General features: G+C 47.5%; 1 protein-coding gene across 5 annotated transcripts; it reads right to left on the bottom strand.

Annotated features, from left to right (window-relative positions):
* Positions 1 to 332: 332 nt before the first annotated feature.
* CHST12 (carbohydrate sulfotransferase 12) lies at positions 333 to 17,922 on the bottom strand. 5 transcript variants are annotated; one of them, XM_082199833.1, is made up of 3 exons: positions 17,841 to 17,922; positions 4,984 to 5,126; positions 333 to 2,053 (listed from the first exon to the last, which is right to left on the bottom strand). In XM_082199833.1, exon 3 carries the CDS (start codon positions 1,948 to 1,950, stop codon positions 697 to 699), a length of 1,254 nt encoding a protein of 417 aa, XP_082055959.1. In that variant the 5' UTR covers positions 1,951 to 2,053; positions 4,984 to 5,126; positions 17,841 to 17,922; the 3' UTR covers positions 333 to 696. The 5 variants fall into 5 exon arrangements, with proteins under 5 accessions (XP_082055959.1, XP_082055961.1, XP_082055962.1 ...); XM_082199835.1 differs by lacking the exon at positions 17,841 to 17,922 and adding an exon at positions 17,190 to 17,338; XM_082199836.1 differs by lacking the exon at positions 17,841 to 17,922 and adding an exon at positions 16,022 to 16,227.
* Between the last annotated feature and the right edge of the window lie 1,639 nt (positions 17,923 to 19,561).

The raw sequence follows: 19,561 nt of genomic DNA, 5'->3' as shown, positions 1-19,561 counted from the left end.
AGGTCTTACAGGAAAAGGCAAGGGGTGAGAAGGTGAAAAATGGTATCCTACACATTGGGACCAATTGAGACGTCTTATAGCTTTTAGCAATAAAGATTCATTTAAGGAGAGAGAAGTTTCTAGTGTTTGTAGAACCCGAGATATGAGGCAAAATATACCTGCACTATTCTTTTCAAAAAGTATTGTGAGAAGCTAGCCTGCTCCCCTGAACACACTTACAGTGTTTGACTTTGCTGGCTTCCCCAGCTAGAAAAATTCCGGCGGACACTCACAGCTGAACAGTTGCAACGAAAGATGGTGCGCCCCTTTATTCCCCTACTCCACAACAATGATTTGTATTAAATATTTTAATATATTAATATTCTCTCTTTCTCGTGCTCTCTTTTAATTAAAAAAATGCATTAATAAAAAGCACCCGAAAGAATACAGCTGGTGGAGTGGACAAACTTATATCCTAACAGAAAAACAAAAAAAAAGGTACATTTCATAAAATGAATCGGAACGAGAGGAAGCGGAAAGTCTTCCTGCAATGGGAGATTCCATGCGTCCGAGCAATGGGGTGGTTTTGTTTTGTTTTTTTAAAAAAGACTATAGAAAAAAAGTTGCATTTGTGTTATGTCAACGGAAGGGCTCTGGAAAAAGAAGAGGAGATATTTTGGTATTTCAAATGCTCTCTTTCCCTCCGTTCTGCCTCGCTCAGTTCTGAAGCAAGCTTTCTGGCTTGGGGTAACCGAAAAGGACGAAGTCCGCTTCATACAGCTTGTACAGCTGCCGCCTCCAGGCCACGGGGATTTTGGCAAACCAGTCGTCCTCCCAGCTGCTGGCTGTCCTGTTCCGGTAGCTGGGAGGGAAGCGAAGAAGGTGTTCCACCTTCAGGAGTTGCAACAGGTGGGCTGCATCCTCATCCAAAGTCTCTAGCTTGCCCACAAAGTCGTACTCGATCTGGCACGGGTGGCAGAGGCGGTACACCTGCCTCCAATGCTCGTTGAACGGAGCCAGCTTCTCGGTCCGGGGGTCCAGGAGGTACTGGATGAAGTCCGAGAAGGAGACCCTGAGGCCCGCCTCGAAGGCGTCGCTCACCGAGGTGGGCAGGCTGGTGTGGTTGGAGTAAAGCTTCAGCATCGGGATGGCGAACCGGCGGTAGAACTCCTCGTTCTCCAGCTCGAACTTGCTGCGGAAGGCCGAGATGAGCCTCACGAAAGGGTCTCGGACGAAGAGGAACTTGGTGTACTTCTTCAGCTTGATCTTCATGAGGTGGCGGGAGAACTTGCCGTAGCGGCGCCAGAACTTGTTGAAGGTGAAGTGGGTGCTGGTGTTGTGGACGTGCTCGCGGGGGATGTCCAAGGGGTCTGCGTACGGCACGCCCTGGTCCATCAGGCTCTCGCTCAGAACGATCATCACCCGCTTCCAGTTGGTGCAGGCCACTTTGGGGACGTAGCAGTAGATGACGCCGTGGCGGTCGTCCACGATGAGGTGGTTCAGTTCATAGTTGGGGATGTCGTCAAAGGAGCGCTCCTTGGTGGGGAAGGCGAAGCTGGAGTTGGCGCACAGCTCCCTTAGCATCCGGCGCCGCTCCGCCTGCAGCTGCTCCTGGTCCAAGATCGCGCCGGCGTCACGAGTGGACCAGTCATAGCCCCTCACGTTCTCTTCCAAGTTGCCGGCGACGGGCCTCGCGGAGGCGTGCGGGGCAGGCGGCTCTGTCTTCTGACCGAGACCCACATCGCGTTTCAGGTCAGAGCTCAGGAGCTTCTCCAAGAACTCGTCAACGTCCGACATTGAGTCTTGGCCTCCGTCCTTGGCCACGGTGGGGAGGACCCCATGAGGTCTGGAGAAGGTCGTGTGCAAGTAGAAGTGAGCTGTCCCCACGTTGTCCCAGTAGACAATGATCAGCAGGATCATGAAGATGGAGCCCAGCACCACCGAGAGGCGGAAGAGGCGTGCTTTGGTCATCCTGGCCCGAGGCGTCGGCAGTGGCTACCTCATGCCGTGCTCACCTCCAGCTCTGCTGGAAATATCTGAGAGCCAGCATGGCGGTTTGAGGACAGTGGGGAACCTGTAAGGAGGTCAAATACAAGGTTAGTCTCCTTCTCCACACAAGATGGTCAGGAAGACAGAACGGAAAAGGCGAGCGGCTGCAGTGGGGAGGGGCCATTCAAAATGAAGTACCCAAATTGGAAATATGGGAGGGTGATTCAAGAAAGCTAAGAGAGTTTCCCCCCTCTTCTTCCCCCGCCTTATACTGTATTCAACACTAATGTCTCACAACAATTGTAACTAAATTGTAAGAAAACTGTACAACCTGAAAAAAGAGACAAGGCATGTACTTTTGTAAACCAAGGAAATCTTGTGTGTTTGTGTATACACACACACACACACACCAAAAAGGAAGCTGAAGAGTAAAATTCATACAGTACAGTGGTACCTCTGGTTACATACTTAATTTATTCCGGAGGTCCGTTCTTAACCTGAAACTGTTCTTAACCTGAAGCACCACTTTAGCTAATGGGGCCTCCTGCTGCCGCTGCGCCACCAGAGCACGATTTCTGTTCTCATCCTGAAGCAAAGTTCTTAACCCGAGGTACTGTTTCTGGGTTAGCAGAGTCTGTAACATGAAGTGTATGTAACCCGAGGTACTACTGTATATGGAAGATTGTCTTACCCATATTTGCCCACTTGACAGCTCCAAAAAAGACCTCTTTTGCATTTGTAAGAAAATAGAAGCCTACCCAGATATGTAAAATGCTGAAGCATGTTTCATTCTGTTCTTAGCTTAACACTGATTTAATAACTGTGTGAATTTTTCATGCAGCTGTTTTCACTGGCAAATTTATTCTCTTAATTCTTTTTGCAAAATGCTTTGAGATGTTTCTTTACATGCATATAAGTTTTCATAGAATCATAGAACTGGAGAGTTGGAAGGGGCCCAGGGGTCATCTAGTCCAACCCCCAGAAATGCAGGAATCTCAGCTAAAGCACCCATGGCAGGTGGCCCTCCAACCTCTGCTTAAAAGCCTCCAAGAAAGAAGAGTCCACCATCTTCCGAGGGAGTCTGTTCCACTGTTGACCAGTCTCTTCCTGTCTCTTGCTATTCTATTTTATGCAACAAACAATCTTAGTACTGTAGTTGTGACCATGGTTTATATTGTGTGTGTGGTGCCTGATGATTTTTATGCTTATTGCTGTTTTTCCTTTTGTTGTTTTTCTGAATGATGCCATGGCCTATGGCTAGCACAATAAAAATCGATGATGATGAATGGGTTAAAATCTAATGGTAAGGATTTGCTGAACCAATAAATTGAAGTGGAATACAAAAAAGGGAGGTATGAGGAGGTCCGGGAAATAAGTTAAAAGAAAATAAGTAAAAGGGAAAATGTATGTTTTTAACTGTTTTTATTTTGCTTTTTTGTTTTTTTCTTTTTCATTTTTACTGTTATATTTCAAAAAAAATTAATAAATATTTTATTTTTTTTAAAAAAGTTGATGATGATGATGACGAGTAAAGTTGGTGGTTTTCCAGCTCTTCTCCTGGAGAAGCATGCTTTAGAATTCAGCCTTTCTCAACCTGTGGGTCCCCAGATGTTGCTGAACTACAACTCCCATCACCCCTAGCTAGCAAGGCCGGAGCTCAGGGATGATGGGAGTTGTAGTCCAACAACATCTGGGGACCCACCGGTTGAGAACCGCTGCTTTAGAGGCTGACTGGCCCAAAGGCAAAGGGCAGGGAGTGTGTGCCCCTTACGGTGACTCTTAATCTCAGGGTTATAGGTTTAAGCCCGATGATGGGAAAAGATTCCGGCACTGCAGGGGGTTGGACTAGATGACCCTGGTGGTCCCTTCCTGCAATACTATGGTTCTTCCTAAGATGAAGCTGGATTCCAACTTCCATCAACCCCAGCAAAGCATGACCAATGGTCAGGGACGATGGGAGCTGGGGTTTGGCAACATCTGGAAGGCCACAGGTTAGTCATCCCTGTTCCAGAAGACAATCAGGAGTGATGGACAAGCAACTTGCCCTTAATATCGATTTCCCTTGGAACACGCAGCTGCAACTGCATATGTCTGGGTTTTTTAATGTCTGTTTTAAGGGGAATTCTCGCCTTGCGCAAGGCAAGACAGAGGCCCCAGGGGTTTGGTAGCACTTTCCATCAGGGGATGGAAACTTTTAATTCTGTCAAAAGCCACATTCCCTGGGGGTAAGCACTCAGAGGCCAAAGGCCAGCAATGGATGGAGCAAGAGAAACAAGAATCCTGGGTTAACTAAAGACCTCTCTGTCCCAATTTTCACCATGGCTAGTTCAGAATAGAATGCCCAATGCTATACCGGTCTACTCAGAAGTAAGCCCCACTGAGTTTAACAGGGTTACTCTCAAATGTGCACTGGATTTTTTTTTAGTAAAGCAGACCAATACAGCTAGAGGTCTGAGAAGCAAGTGAAAGTAACGCCTTTCTGGCTTTGGTGTGCTACGTAAACAAACATATATGCATAACTGGCAAAAGTCTACCAATTTGTTCTCAGATAGCTTGTGGGTGGGGGATGTTTTTATTTTTTATTATCAACCATGCAATTATAAGCTGTACAACCAGGGAAAGGTTTTAAAAGAAACCACCCATTTATTTTTATCAGATAAATTATGGTCCATCCGTCCAATAATTGTCCTGAAACTACAACAGAAAGAGGGGAAGACACACTTTAAAAACTACAGAAAATAAACAGGAAGGAAGGAACTCAGAAGAATAGGGCAGCTTCAGGAGTCACGCGAAATGAGACCAGAGGCCGTATTGAGTGCCCAGTCTAGAACATGTCCCAGATACCCCTGCAATGGGGAGGGACTACAGGCCAGTGGTTTAGCACATGAGACACTTACAGAAGGTCAAAAGACTTCCACTTCCAGTTAAGAGAACCTCAAGCCGCAGCCTGATAGGCTAGAGAGCCACTGCCAGTCTGAGTAGGCAATACTGAAGTAAATGGACACATCAGCTGACCTGGTATGTGGCAGCTTCTTCTATTCATCAGGAGCATCCGTTGTAATGCTTTATGTTCTGCATGCAGGTGGTCCCAGGTACAATTGCTGGCATCTCCAGAAAGGATGAGGAACCAGGAAAGACTTCTCTGCCCGGGAGATTAGCTGCGGAACAGATAATATTGGGATAAATGGATCAAGGATCACCCTGAGCATAAAGCAATATCCCAGGTTCCTAACGTACAAGGGCTGGTGTGAAACTGTATCCCTGAAGTCTTTGTTTGTTTGTTTTTCAAATTTTATTTATACTTTCCAAGTTTATACCTTTCACGAATTTTACAATCATTTTTAACATTTCAAAACTTGACTTCCTTTCCCCTCTTCCTGCGGTTTCTTAAATTTATTTTTAATATCCTCTGCATATGCAAATTAACTTAATTTGCTCATTTACTCATCTACTTTAAAGACCTACTCTTATAAAACTGCAGGTTATTACAATAATCCTGCCCATGAGCTTATCTGTTTACAATTTAACTGTAAATATTCAATAAACCATTTCCATTCTTTTATTTTAAAAAGTTGTTTATCTTGATTTCTTATTCTTCCGGTCGATTTCGCCATTTCTGCGTATGCCATTCTGAAGATATTTTTTGGCTTGATAACCAAAGTATTTTCATGTTTTTCTTAAACAAGCAAACAAACAAACCCTCATTTTTTTCCAAGGAGTTGAGAATGAGCTCACAGTTCACCCCACTTTTCTCATCATAACCAACAACGCTGTGGGTTTGGCTGGGCTGAGAGTTAGAGGTTGGCACAAGACCATCAAGCTAGTTTGAACCCAGATCTCCCCAGCCTAAATCCAGCTCATTGACCACTGTTGCTGGCTCTTTATGCAATGCTGCCAGAGAAAGGATGGGAGAGCAATTAAGAGTTTGATTAAGTATATAAATCTGCATAAGAAGAGCTGGCTGGATCAGGCCAATGGCTTGCCTTGTCCAGAACCCTGTTCTCAGAGTGGCCATTCAGATTTCCCCTGGGAAACCTTCAAACAGGATCGGAGCACAGAATCACTCTCTTCTTCTGTGTTTCCCAGCAACTCACATCCAGTTGCATTGCTACTCCCAGTGACGAAGGCAGAGTATATATAGACACACGGCCTCTAGCCATTGACAGCCCACAAATATGTCAATATTATTGTTGTTATTAATACGCCACCCATCTAACTGGGTTGCTCCAACCACTCTGGGTTGGCTTCCAACAAGTTGAAACATTAAGCACAGCAAAACGCCCAACACTGAAAACACCTCTACACAGCGCTGCCTTCAGACGTCTTCTAAAAGTCAAAGCTTCTTTTAAAGCCATCCAAGTTGGTGGTCAACACGGTCAAAACTGTGGGAGGGAGTTCCACAGTTTAACTACGCGCGGCACGACTTTTATTAAAACCTGCCCTGGATCTTCGAGCATTCAGCTTCAATGGATGCCCGCAAGCGTTACGAGAGAGGAAGAGAAGAGCTTTTGATACCGTGCCACACACAATTTTATAAACTCCAACTCCTCCGACTCAACTTTCCTCTAGAAAAGCCCCCAAATGCTGCAACCATCCCCCAAGGGGGGGGAATTGTCCCTCCACCCACTTGGCCATTTTGCTTGCCCTTTCCTGCACTCGCTGCCGGTCCTTTCGGCATGCAACGTTTTCGAGGCGAGAGCCCCGTTTAAACAGCGATGGTGCAGCTCCCCAAGGCAAAAGGAGGGGGGGAGGCAGCTGACGTAACCTTTTTTGGTCTCTGGAAAACGTGGCAGGTTGGGGGGGGGGCGAGGAGACCTCTGGAACAAGCAGCCGTCCTCTATAGACACTGACCGTTGTCCTTCGCAACCAAGCCTCTCCCTTGCGAAGCCCTTACGAAAAGGGGAGAGCAGCAGCTTTTTCCAGCGTCGCCTCCGCCTGACAGACCTCCTTTACAAGCCTGTCTGCACATGTGCCTCTGCCAGCTGCTGGGAAGGGAGGGGCGCCATCAGCTGACTCCCAAGAGCAATGCCGAAAAACAAATGTCGTTTTAAAGTAGCACAGCTGTTCTGGAACGGGAGGATGGGGCAAAGGCAAGTAGGACCTCTCCGCACACACACACACCCGGCCCTTGGTCGGGGGTGGATTTTTTGTTTTTTATTAGTTTTTCCTCTATTACTCACAAGTGTATCTTTACATCATGACTTTACATCTTACAATTATACATATTCTTGTTTTCAGAGTATGTTCATAATTGTTATTGTCAGAGATCGACAAGTATTACTATACACAAAAAAGAAAAAAGATGTCATTTTAAAATCATAATATTCCTCATAAATGAATGACTGCGGCGTTTGTCCGCAGACAGCTTCCGGGTCATGTGGCCAGCATGTCTAAGCCACTTCTGGCGAACCAGAGCAGTGCACGGAAATGCCATTTAGCTTCCCGCCGGAGTGGTACCTATTTATCTACTTGCACTTTGATGTGCTTTCGAACTGCTAGGTGGGCAGGAGCAGAGACCGAGCAACAGGAGCTCACCCCGTCGTGGGGATTCAAACCACTAACCTTCTGATTGGCAAGTCCTAGGCTTGGATACAAATGATAAAATTATTATTATTATTACCTCCCCCACCCAAAAAAGGGCTCAAGGTGCCATATGTGATTCTGCCCCTCCTCATTTACCGTAATCCGCCTGAGAGGCAGGGGCTGGCTTCCGAGGTCATCCCAGTGAGCTTTGTGGCTGAGTGGGGGATTTGAACTCAGGTCTTACTGTGACAATCTAACCACTACGTTACACTAGGACACATGTAGGGTATTCTCTTCCTAACCAGCTACCTCTCTCCTCGCCACTCCTCCCTTCTTGAATTGCCATAGGTAATCTTTCTAATGTTTTTGGCTCTCCGTGTTGCTGCAAGAGAGCAGCATCTCCCTTCTCCTCTCACGCAACTATTATTATTATCATTATTAATATTATTATTAATAGTATATCCGAAGATCACAGGGCAGTTCATAACATATAAATACAAAAAGAACACAAAACACATCGTGAAATAAAAACAAACCAGTAACTATGCTCTCAGGACCCGAGTTTCTCCTGTAAGATCTCCTGAGACAGGGGCACTTACAAGGACTTTATGTTTCCTGTTCAGTGCAGTTTTTTCTTTAATTGCCAGTTTCTATTTCTCTCTGTGTGTGCCTTACTTCTTCAATAAATATACTTTAACTGGAGCCCTGGAGTTGTCTACATTCCTTTGCAGAGCCCCAGACTAGGTCTTACCCACACTCAACTACTCCACCCAGACCAAGCATTAAACACAGCTTAAAACCTCTAAAAGGTCTGTTCTTCTCCATAAATTGTCCATTGCAAATCTGAACCATCCACTTTCCCCCTGGCATCTGGGATAGACTCTCCATCTGAAACCCTGAAGAACTGCTGCCAGTCAGTGTAGACAATACTGTGCTAGATGGACCAAGGATCTGACTTGGAAGAAGGCAGCTGCCTATGTTGCTCTTAATACCCAAGAGTACAAAATGTGCTGTGATGGCACTTAGCCAGTCCTCTGGAAGGGACAGATGAAAGAGCAAGAACGCCAGAAGAGACCTTCTGGATCAGGCCAATGACCCGTCTAGTCCAGCATCCTGTTCTCACAGTGGCCAACCAAATCCCTGTGGGAAACCAGAGAGCAGGAGCCACTCTCCTCCGGAGGCAACCTGCAGTTAGTAGCATTTACAGTTTCCAACTCTGGAGGCAGCTGTCAAGGCTAGTAGTAGCCATTGATAGACTCCACCTCCATGAATGTGTCTAATCTGCTTTGAAAGCCAACCAAGTTGGTGGTCATCACTCCCTCCTGTGGAAGTGAGTTCCACAGTTTAACCATGCACTAAGCAATGAAGTGTTTTCTTTTATCCATCCTGAATCTTCCAACATTCAACTTCATTGGACGCCAAGCGTTAGGTGTTGTTGTTGAGTCGTTTAGTTGTGTCCGCCTCTTCCTGACCCCATGGACCAGAGCACGCCAGGCACTCCTGTCTTCCACTGCCTCCCGCAGTTTGCTCAAACTCATGCTGGTAGCTTCGAGAACACTATTCAACCATCTCGTCCTCTGTCATCCCCTTCTCCTTGTGCCCTCCATCTTTCCCAACATCAGGGTCTTTTCCAGGGAGTCTTCTCTTCTCATGAGGTGGCCAAAGGATTGGAGCCTCAGCTTCAGGATCTGTCCTTCCAGTGAGCACTCAGGGCTCTGCGTTCACTTGCCTCGGAAGACACTGGGGGAACGTGATGACTGACTCAGGAGAGGCCAAGCAAAAAACATTGAACCTGAGGAGGAGGGGCTGAAAGAGGAGGTTTGCAGGCCACTGTCAACAGACAAACAGACCATAAACTGTTCCCCACTCTGTGCAAACACCAGTGAGCAAATGAGCCTTGTTGCATTTGGTGGTGCAGGCTTTCTGGAAAGTTTTGAACCAGGATTCCACACACACCCCCATCGTATAAATCAACTGGAACCTGAATCTGTTTTGCACCTATCCTTTCTGCTTGTCATTTCAAAACTATTACAGATTGCAGTCTTTTACATCACACTCAGCTTCTTCTCTCTCCTTGCATGTTCTAGTTACAGGTAGGTAGCCCTGTTGGTCTGCCATAGCCGAAACAAAATAAAATAATTCCTTCCAGTAGCACCTTAAAGGTAAAGGGACCCCTGACCTTAGGTCCAGTCGCGAATGACTCTGGGGTTGCGGCACTCATCTCGCTTTACTGGCCGAGGGAGCTGGCGTTTGTCCACAGACAGCTTCCGGGTCATGCGGCCAGCGTGACTAAGCCGCTTCTGGCGAACCAGAGCAGCGCACGGAAACGCCGTTTACCTTCCCGCCGGAGCGGTACCTATTTATCTACTTGCACTTTGACGTGCTTTTGAACTGCTAGGTGGGCAGGAGCAGGGACCGAGCAACGGGAGCTCAACCCGTCGTGGGGATTCGAACTGCCGACCTTCTGATCAGCAAACCCTAGGCTCTGTGGTTTAGACCACAGCACCACCTGCTGTCAATCACCCATTCCCACCACCCTTCTGAGTAATACCCCTCCCCACCCTCTCACTATATATAAGGGTCTTGTGACTTCTGTTTCAGTGTATCTGAAGACGTGTGCATTCACAAGAAAGCTCATACCAATAACAAACTTAGTTGGTCTCTAAGGTGCTACTGGAAGGAATTTTTTTATTTTGTTTTGCCATTTCTGTTTTATTTTCTGTTTTAATTCTTCCATTTATACCCCCATCATTCTTCCAAGGAGGCATACACAGTTTCCCCCTCCCCATTTTATCTTCACAACAACCCTGAAAGGTAGCCATGGTTGAGAAATGATGACTCACTCAAGGTCACCAAGTTGGCTTCAAGGCTGAATGGAGATTTGAACCCAAGTCTCCCAGCTGTCTAGACCAACCATTGCACCACACTGGTTACATAAGAAAGATGTTCTACATGTTTCTAGCCTGATGAAGGGGGGCCTCTCGAACTTAAAAATCTGCCTCTACATTGGGACATTTGAACTGCTTCCAATAAAGGCATTGAACCACTCAGACTTTTGGATTAAAACTTTTAAGAAGTGCTCCATGCCAATTTTACATGCTGGATAAAATATTTTAAAAGTTCTCTTCCTAGCCAGAAGAAATGATTGATGGGGCTGTCGATAAATATACTTAAATGTGATTTAAAACATTATAATGAAACTTATTCACGCAATCACTTGGAAGTTACTGGGATATTTGTACACATATTATGACAAAGAAACCCAAATATATACATGGAAGGCATCTTAGCATGCCTAAATACTTTTGCGTGCTTTCAAGTCACATGAAAGAAGTCGCAGACAACTTTAAAACAGTTCAGATCCAGATGCTAAATCTATTCTTGCGTCTACTGTGGATTTAACAACATCATCCATTGCATCAGGGTTTCATTCACAGACCCACCTTCTAATGTGTATATTCCACTATCGGTCTGAAATTAATTTCCTTTCTGCCTACGACATATCACAAACAGGCCAGACTCTATATGCAAAAGAGTACACAAATCTGACACCAGCAATATCCATAAATCCAAACACATCAACCTCCCAGGCCACTGTATAACTAAAGTGGTCATCCTTGAACCAATGAACTTCAAAGGGAGATTAAAACCTGAACTAAGATTTGTCAAGAGCATGGGTAGGCAAACTATGGCCCATGGGCCGGATCTGGCCCGATCACCTTCAAAATCCGGCCAGCAGACGGTCTGGGAATCAGCGTGTTTTTACATGAGTAGAATGTGTCCTTTTATTTAAAATGCATCCCTGGGTTATTTGGGGGGCATAGGAATTCATTCATCCCCCCCCCCATAATATAGTCCGCCCCCCCCACAAGGTCTGAGGGACAGTGGACCGGCCCCCTGCTGAAAAAGTTTGCTCACCCCTGGTCAAGAGGCTTGGTGCTATCACTCGTGGGCTGAATCAACAGCATGGATTTTTATTATGCTCTCTGTGCTTATTGGCTTATCGATGCAAGGACGCTTGTGCTATCGACACCAGTGCTCTGCAAATTATCTACCACCAACACTTTGCAAAATTGCCACTGTTAGTGGCTATCACAGATGGTACAATCTGCATTTCATTCTCCTCTTATCTCGCAGCTTACAATTCCTCACCAGCCAAGTGTAACACAGGATAACAAATCATGCACTGAACTGTTGACTCCATGAAAGCTCATCCCGTAATATGCTACCCCTGAGCACTTTGTAGTAGTAAAATGAATGCCCTTAAGGGACCGCAAAACACCTTTTCAATTTTTGCTATTTATTATGTCACTAATAAATTGTAGGCAACAATGCATGGAAATTTTTCCACAGAAAAATTCCACAGTCATACAAATTTTCCACTCCGTACTCACTGGCTGCATTTATGTTTACGGACAAGGCCTGCCAATGTGCTTGCCTTCCAAATTTTGTAGGACTTCAGCTCCCAGAAGCCCCAGCAGCCAATAGCCAAGGATGATGGAACTTGCAGTCCAATAATATCCCAAGGGCACCGACTGCTTTACAGTTATAGGTACAGATTTACTACTTCTTTCTTTATCTCACCTTTCAGCTGGACACTGTAGTATAAACACCGAGAATTGAGAAACACTGGCCTGCGAGCGCTCCAATTGGAGAACAGCCTTTACCAAAGGTGTCATGGGCTATGAAGACACTCGAACTCAGGACAAAAGGGACAAATGTGCTAAGAGGAAGGCACACTTGGCAAACCCTCACTGTGATCAACTCCCGCCCAGAAACCTATGTCCCCACTGTGGAAGGACATGTGGATCCAGAATTGGCCTCCACAGTCACTTACGGACTCACTGTTAAAATCGTCAAAATAAAAAAATTCCTTCCAGTAGCACCTTAAAGACCAACTAAGTTAGTTCTTGGTATGAGCTTTCGTGTGCATGCACACGAAAGCTCATACCAAGAACTAACTTAGTTGGTCTTTAAGGTGCTACTGGAAGGAATTTTTTTTATTTTGACTATGGCAGACCAACACGGCTACCTATCTGTAACTGTTAAAATCGTGTTTATAGAAGACAACCTTACTTGGCTACAAGGGATCGTCAAAGAAGACAGTTATAGGTACCGATTTATCTTTCTTTGTCTCACGTTTCAGTAGGACAGTGACGGGATCCGTTCCGGAGGCCCGTTCGCAACATGAAAAGAATGCAACCTGCAGCGGTGCATCTGCGCACGCGCGGGTTGCAATTCACTGCTTCTGCACATGCGTGTGACGTCACTTTGCGCTTCTGTGCATGCGGCGAAACCCGGAAGTAATCCTTTCCGGTACTTCCGAGTCGCTGTGGGACGTAACCTGAAAGAACGTAACATGAAGCAAACGTAACATGAGGTATGACTGTACAATAAAAAACAATATTTCAAATTCTACAGATTATTATGTATCTTGTGTGTTGTTGCTGTTGTTTTATCAGGTCCAGCATTCTGTTCTCAAGGTGGCCAATCAGATGTCCCAAGGCCAACTCTTCCTTCCTGTGGTTTCAACCAACTGGCATTCAGAAGCATCACTGCCTCCAGAATATGTCATAATAGGAACACATTCTTCCTTTTCTGCAAGCAAGTTGTCTGTGCAACCCAGATATGGGGGCTGTTATGTACCCTGCCCAGCAGAAGCAGCGTTGACTTTCTGGTTTCTGCACCCCATATCACAACTCTTTCATGCAAGCGTGGAGGAAACACGTCTGCAAGTTCCCCCTTTTCACTTCCCCTAAGTAACTGCAGCAACCTCACTCCATCCCCAGTTTCACAACCTGCCCTACTAAAAGTGTCAAGCTACAAGTTAAATATCGAAGTGATAGCTCATTTGGTAGAGCAATGGACTTTTAATCTCAGGATTATGTGGGTTCAAGCCCCACATTGGGCAATAAATGGCCCTTGTGGTCCCTTCCAGCCCAACAATTCTACAATTCTAGATTAAATGCGTAGAGTCAAAATACAGTCAAAATTCAGAGTCTGTTGTTTGATCCTGGTCAGAGCCTCCAAGGGTTCTCTAGTCATTTTGCAAATGCAAATGTGAACTTATGAATCATAGAAGTTTGGAGTTTGAAGGGGCCCCATCTAGCCCAAGCCCTTGAAATGCAGGAATCTTAGCTAGACCATCTAAGGATCTCATTTTCAAACTACAAGTCCCAGAATTCTTTGGGGGAAGTCCTGATTAATTGTATCATAGTGCTTCAAATGCACAGTGTAAACGTGAGCAGTGTCTAAGACTGTACAGTGGTACCTCTGGTTGTGAACAGGATCTGTTCTGAAGCCCCGTTCGCAACGTGAGCAGAACGCAACCTGCGTCTGCGAAGGTCGTGATTCACTGCTTCTGCGCGTGATGTCATTTTGAGCGTCTGCGCATGTGCGAGCAGTGAAACCCAGAAGTAACCCATTCCGTAACTTCCGGGTCACCGTGGGACGTATCCTAAACCTGAACCGAAAGTAACAAGAGGTATGACTGTACATGTTTTTTTAAAAAATAATAATAATTAATGTTCAATACAACCATGTTAATTTACAGGCCACCTGGAAACCACTGTCCTGCAATGAGCTCTCATGCAATACCCCTGGCATCTGGAATGAGTGGTGTTCATCATTCCACCATCTATCAGTTTCTTAGACATCAGAAGCAGCAGCCTGGAGCTAATGGCGCAACCTTCCATGTTGAGCCACTTTGCTACAGCGAATCTCTTTGCAGCCTCTGCATGACAACCAATTCCAAGAAAGTGCAGGGTTATGTCCGCTCATCAGACTCGTTGCCCACCCAGAGTTTCTGTTCATCAGTGTTCGAAATTAGCTGGGCGCCAGTCGCATTTTGCAACAGGCGACCGGCCTTTTGCGAGGAAGCGGAGGTGTCTGGTCGCCAGGTTTGGCCCCTAACATCTCCATCTGGCGGGCTGGTGTGGCTGCGGTGCTGCACCACTCAGCTGGTCTGTTGGGCAGCACAGCACCAAAAGATACGCCTCTTTTGGTGCTGCGCTGCCCCGCAAATCAGCTGATTCACGTGGCAGCGCGGCACCCAAAGACTTTGGGTGTATTTGGGTGCCGCACTTCCCCACAGACCATTTCCTTCATAATCCTGCACACACACACAAAATGGGTGTATCCTTGTGGCAGCCATAACCTAGATTTAAGGTGCCATTTGGCTCCTAGATTTTATAGCTCGGTTTCTAACACTGGCTGAGATACACCGAGTCAGAATATGCAGTCCTTGATAGCAACAATGGGAGTTGCACAGGTTTATTGAGGGTCCACATGGCAGATCGTATAGTATAGTATAGTAAAAGCTCTGGTTTTCCCAGTAGTGATGTATGGAAGTGAGAGCTGGACCATAAAGAAGGCTGATCGCCGAAGAATTGATGCTTTTGAATTATGGTGCTGGAGAAGACTCTTGAGAGTCCCATGGACTGCAAGAAGATCCAACCTCTCCATTCTGAAGGAAATCAGCCCTGAGTGCTCACTGGAAGGACAGATCCTGAAGCTGAGGCTCCAATACTTTGGCCACCTCATGAGAAGAGAAGACTCCCTGGAAAAGACCCTGATGTTGGGAAAGATGGAGGGCACAAGGAGAAGGGGACGACAGAGGACGAGATGGTTGGATGGTGTTCTTGAAGCTACCAGCATGAGTTTGATCAAACTGTGGGAGGCAGTGGAGGACAGAAGTGCCTGGCGTGCTCTGGTCCATGGGGTCACGAAGAGTCGGACACGACTAAACGACTAAACAACAACAACAACATGGCAGATCGAGGGGAAAACTGCAAAGATTTTGCAGGTGACACAGTTCACACACAGAGGAGCCCTGCAGAATGCTAGATTCTGTTTCCCACACTTGGAAGCAGTGGGGGAAGCCCTTTCCCCCTCCAGTGGTGTTTCCCCCTGATCATATAAGAGGGATTACTGCTTACGCACCAGTTCTCATTTTAACACTCCTAATTTCAAGTTCTCATTGATTTTCAGTCCGACTCAGAGGAGATAGCTAGGCAGATGCCTGAGTCAGCTTTGGCTATTACTAACCACAGGATTTCTAGGCCTACCAGAAGAAAAAAGAAAAAGGGGAAGGGGGATATTTCTCCATAACACACCAACTGCCGACAAGTGGAACAAGCCCCACCAGCACCAAGGAGCCAGCCACCAAGGCTGAACTTCATAAACAGGTTGGAAGTATCCACCCCAACACAATTCAAAGTGGGACCCATCACAATCGAACCCTACAGCCAGCCGCTCTGCTCTAGAAAGACCCCGAACAAACTCCCAAGCCTCCCTCATTCCATTCTATGGAAACACCCCCTAGCTTCCAAAAGCCCCCAACTACACAAAGCATAACAACATGCTAAGCTTGTTGGGATTATAAATGTTAAATTAAATGAGTCGAAAGCCAAGCAGAGTTTCAGAGGGAGCACTGTACTGTACACCAGGGTTGGGGAAATCTGAAGTCTGGGGACAGGTGCGGCCCTCCAGGGCTTCCTATGTGGCCCCCGGGACTCTTCCCAGTACATACCTTGCACTAGCTCTGCTCCACACCTGGTTGGCTGGGGTCCTTGAACTTGCCTGTCTCAATGGAGATACATGTACACAGGAATCTGTGGGTTTTGTGCCCTGCCGATTCTTGTTTCCCTCTGGCCCCGCCCACCACTGGCATGTGACCACCAGGAGGCTGTCCATTAGGGAATGCTGCCCTGGAGTGAATGGAGGCGCCCCACTCTGCTGCCCATTGTGCCGTCTCTCAGAAACGCTGCTCCGTCACAGTGAACCTGGGTTATCATTTATTGTGTTCTGGTGTTGTAACCCACCCTGTGACCTCAGGATTAAGGTCAGGTAATTAATAATAATGATAATCATAATACAGTGGCGCCTCAGGTTACATACGCTTCAGGTTACAGACTCCGCCAACCCAGAAATAGTGCTTCAGGTTAAGAACTTTGCTTCAGGATGAAGACAGAAATCGTGCTCCGGCGGCGCAGCGGCAGCAGGAGGCCCCATTAGCTAAAGCGCTGCTTCAGGTTAAGTACAGTTTCAGGTTAAGTACGGACCTCCGGAACAAATTAAGTACTTAACCCGAGGTACCACTGTAATCAAATATTAACCGTTGCCTGTATCAGGGGTGAGGAGACTTTGGGTTTGTGGGGATCTACTAAGCTTTTTACAAGCACCCCAATATTCACTACACAGAGCCAGCTGCAAAAGTCTGACCTTAGAATCAGAGAATGGAGAGTAAATTTCACTGTTAAAGAACTGGAAGTAATAAAATGTTGCCGATCTACTTTGAATCAGTCAGAGGCCCTGTACACACCAGACACCTGCCCCCAATCATGGGAACTGTAGTTTACCTCCTCCCAGCTCTACAATTCCCAGCACTCTTGTCAAACTACAGTTTCCGGGCACTAATTGGATGTGTTGCGTGCTTTAAATGTATGATGTGCTCACAGCCAGGTATCTTTGATCCCAATCTCACATCTGGGAGGGACGCTGTTTATGAGCCTTAAAGTAATAATAATAAAAGACCACTCCTAACTTCATGCAATACAATACAGTCTCATTTCCCATAAAAAAACTAGAACCAGCAAACTAGAAGCGAAGTCCACAGAAACCAAAGCACAAAGCCAGCGCCAGCCGCTCCCCATCGCCGGCCGCCGTCTAAGTGTGTCCACAGGTGTTTGTTCGGCTACCTGGCAACTTGCAAAGGCGACCTGAGCGGGGGAAGAAATGATGCCCCGTCTTCTTTTTGATACCAACCGGGAACGAAGTGGCCGCGATGATTAAAAAATAAATAAATCCGAATTAAAAGAAGGAGGTCTTTCCTCCTAATCCCGGAGACTCGGGCGGGTCTTTCGCAAAAAGGGCTTCGGCGCGGGAGGAAATCCTCTCCCGCCCCATCGCGGCGCGCGACTCGGGCAGCCTCTCCAAGTCCCGGGGGGCGAAACGAGGGGTGGGTGGGTGGGAGAAGCAGCACCCCCTCGCCACCCCTGGCGCGCGGCGTGACCTTCGGCAGCCCTGTGGGGACGGGGAGCCTGGCCGGCTGCCGTGCGCCTCCTGCCCCGTTGCGCACGGGCTGGACGGAGGCGCGCGCCCTCCTCCCGGTCGCTGGCCAGCCCCGCGCATCCACGTGGGTGAGAGCTCGGGGCCGGGGAAGTTGGGGGGCAGCAGCAGCATCTCTCCGCTCAGCCCACCCGCGCCCCACCCCGGGAAAAAAAAGCCCGGCGGCTCCTCCATCCAGCCGGCATTACGCACAGCGCCCGCCCGGATCGGATGCCCCACCAGGGCGCCCCGCCGCGCCCAGCGCCGCCTCCGGCTCCCCCGAGCGCCGGTGCCCATCTCACCTCCTGCCCGGGGCCTCCCGCCGCCGAGGCGCCTCCCTGCCTGCCTGCCTCCCTCCCTGGGCCAGCCAGCCAGCCAGACCGCGCGCCCGCCCGCCCGGCAGCCGCTCCACCTCCGGCTCGGCCGGCGCCGCCCCGTCTCGCGAGAAGGCCGGCCCGGGGGGGCCTCCGAGCGAGCGAGCGCAGGCGCCTCCCAGCCGAGCCAGGGGGCGCCTCGCCGGCCTTGGATCGCGCGCGCCGGGGGACGGGGCGAACCCGCGCGTCACCGGAGGATCCCCGCCTGGAAATCGAGGGTCGGAGAGGAAGGAAGGGGCTTGGAAGAGGCGGAGGCGGACGAGTCCGGAGGATGAGGGTTTCTTGCGGGATCGGTGCTGCTCTGTCGTTTTGCAGCGTCCGCATGAAGCAACTGGCAGCATCAAGATGCCAACGCGTGTTCCATATTAAACCAGATGAACGCTTTTTGCAGAAAATGCAGGAAGGGCGATGCCCTGCCTGAGTGTATTGAGGGGGGCAGGATCTTACGCGACATTTTTAATTTTTTATACCTCTTGATTGTAGGAAACCTTTACAAACTACTGGCCTGTAGCACCGCCTTCCCCCGTGCAATTCACATTTACTCTTCCTAGGAGAAATCCAATGGGCGTGTGTTTAAAAAAAATGTTGCAGCTTCATTAACTATGAACCCCCAAACCTGGAATCCTTTCAAAACTGGTGCCAAAGTTTAGTAATCATTTTGTAGCGAAAACCCCGCATTTTATAGTACCACAGAAACAGAGCAATAGACACTCAAACAGGGTCACCCCAAAACCCAATGTTGTCCAAAACTGGTGCCAAAATTTTGTAATCATTTTCTTATCTAATCCAAACTGATGCCACACTTTGGCAGAAGTTTTGCAGTGAGGGGATCAGACAAGGTTGGGTTTTTGGGTGACCCTGTGGCCACCGTGTTTGACTGTCTCTTGGTCTGATTTATTTATAAACGATTTACAAATGTTGGGGGTGGGGTTTCTCCAGAGGATACCATGGCAAACCATTTGTCCTTTAAGAACGTCCATTTACATATCCAAAGAGGTGTTTAGAGAAAATGGGTGGGGCTTTCTCCACCTCAAATGGCTGGATGCCACATCATCCTAGGATGGAGAACAAGAGGTGAAGAGCAGCTGTGTCTATGAGAGTTGTGTGTGAGTCTTGGGCTGATACTTGAAGCTGCAGACTCAGACACAGATGCTTTATAATGGGCACAAGACTAGAAATCTAATGAGGAAAAAGATCTGTTGGGGTGTTAATGCTCTGAGCTCCATCCTATGCCCAGGTTGTGTAAATAAAACCACCATATCCTAAAGACAACACGGTCTCCGGTGACCCTCAGTCCAATGACACCGAACCCTGGGTAAGCGTAGGCACCTCTGACGTTTCTCACCGCTCAGAGACTGGGGTGGCACAGTGTAAAGAAATCAAGGTGTTTTGGGAGGATATGTATATAGAATTGGAAAAAATCTTAAAAACATCCTTTAATAAAAAACCCAGAAGCTTTCCTTTTGGGAATTACAGATTTGGACATTCCCAAAAAGGCAAGGGCGCTCATTGCAGCAAACTGAAAGAGTGACAAAGTCCCATCAAGATTTGAATGGATGCAAAAATTGGCTGAATATGCGGAATTAGAGAGCTTGTTAGAAAAAATAAACAATAAACCAATACAGGTATTTATATCAAAATGGGAAGTC

This window comes from Podarcis vaucheri, assembly GCF_965113315.1.
Source record: "Podarcis vaucheri genome assembly, chromosome: 14".
Classification (NCBI taxonomy): Eukaryota; Metazoa; Chordata; class Lepidosauria; order Squamata; family Lacertidae; genus Podarcis; species Podarcis vaucheri.
The sequence above is the reverse complement of the archived record's forward strand: the minus strand, read 5'-3'. Positions and strand labels throughout refer to the sequence as shown.

What these genes read in the sequence shown, in the direction of transcription:
- CHST12 (XM_082199833.1), bottom strand. Translation starts at nt 1,950, where the DNA reads ATGACCAAAGCACGCCTCTTCCGCCTCTCGGTGGTGCTGGGCTCCATC.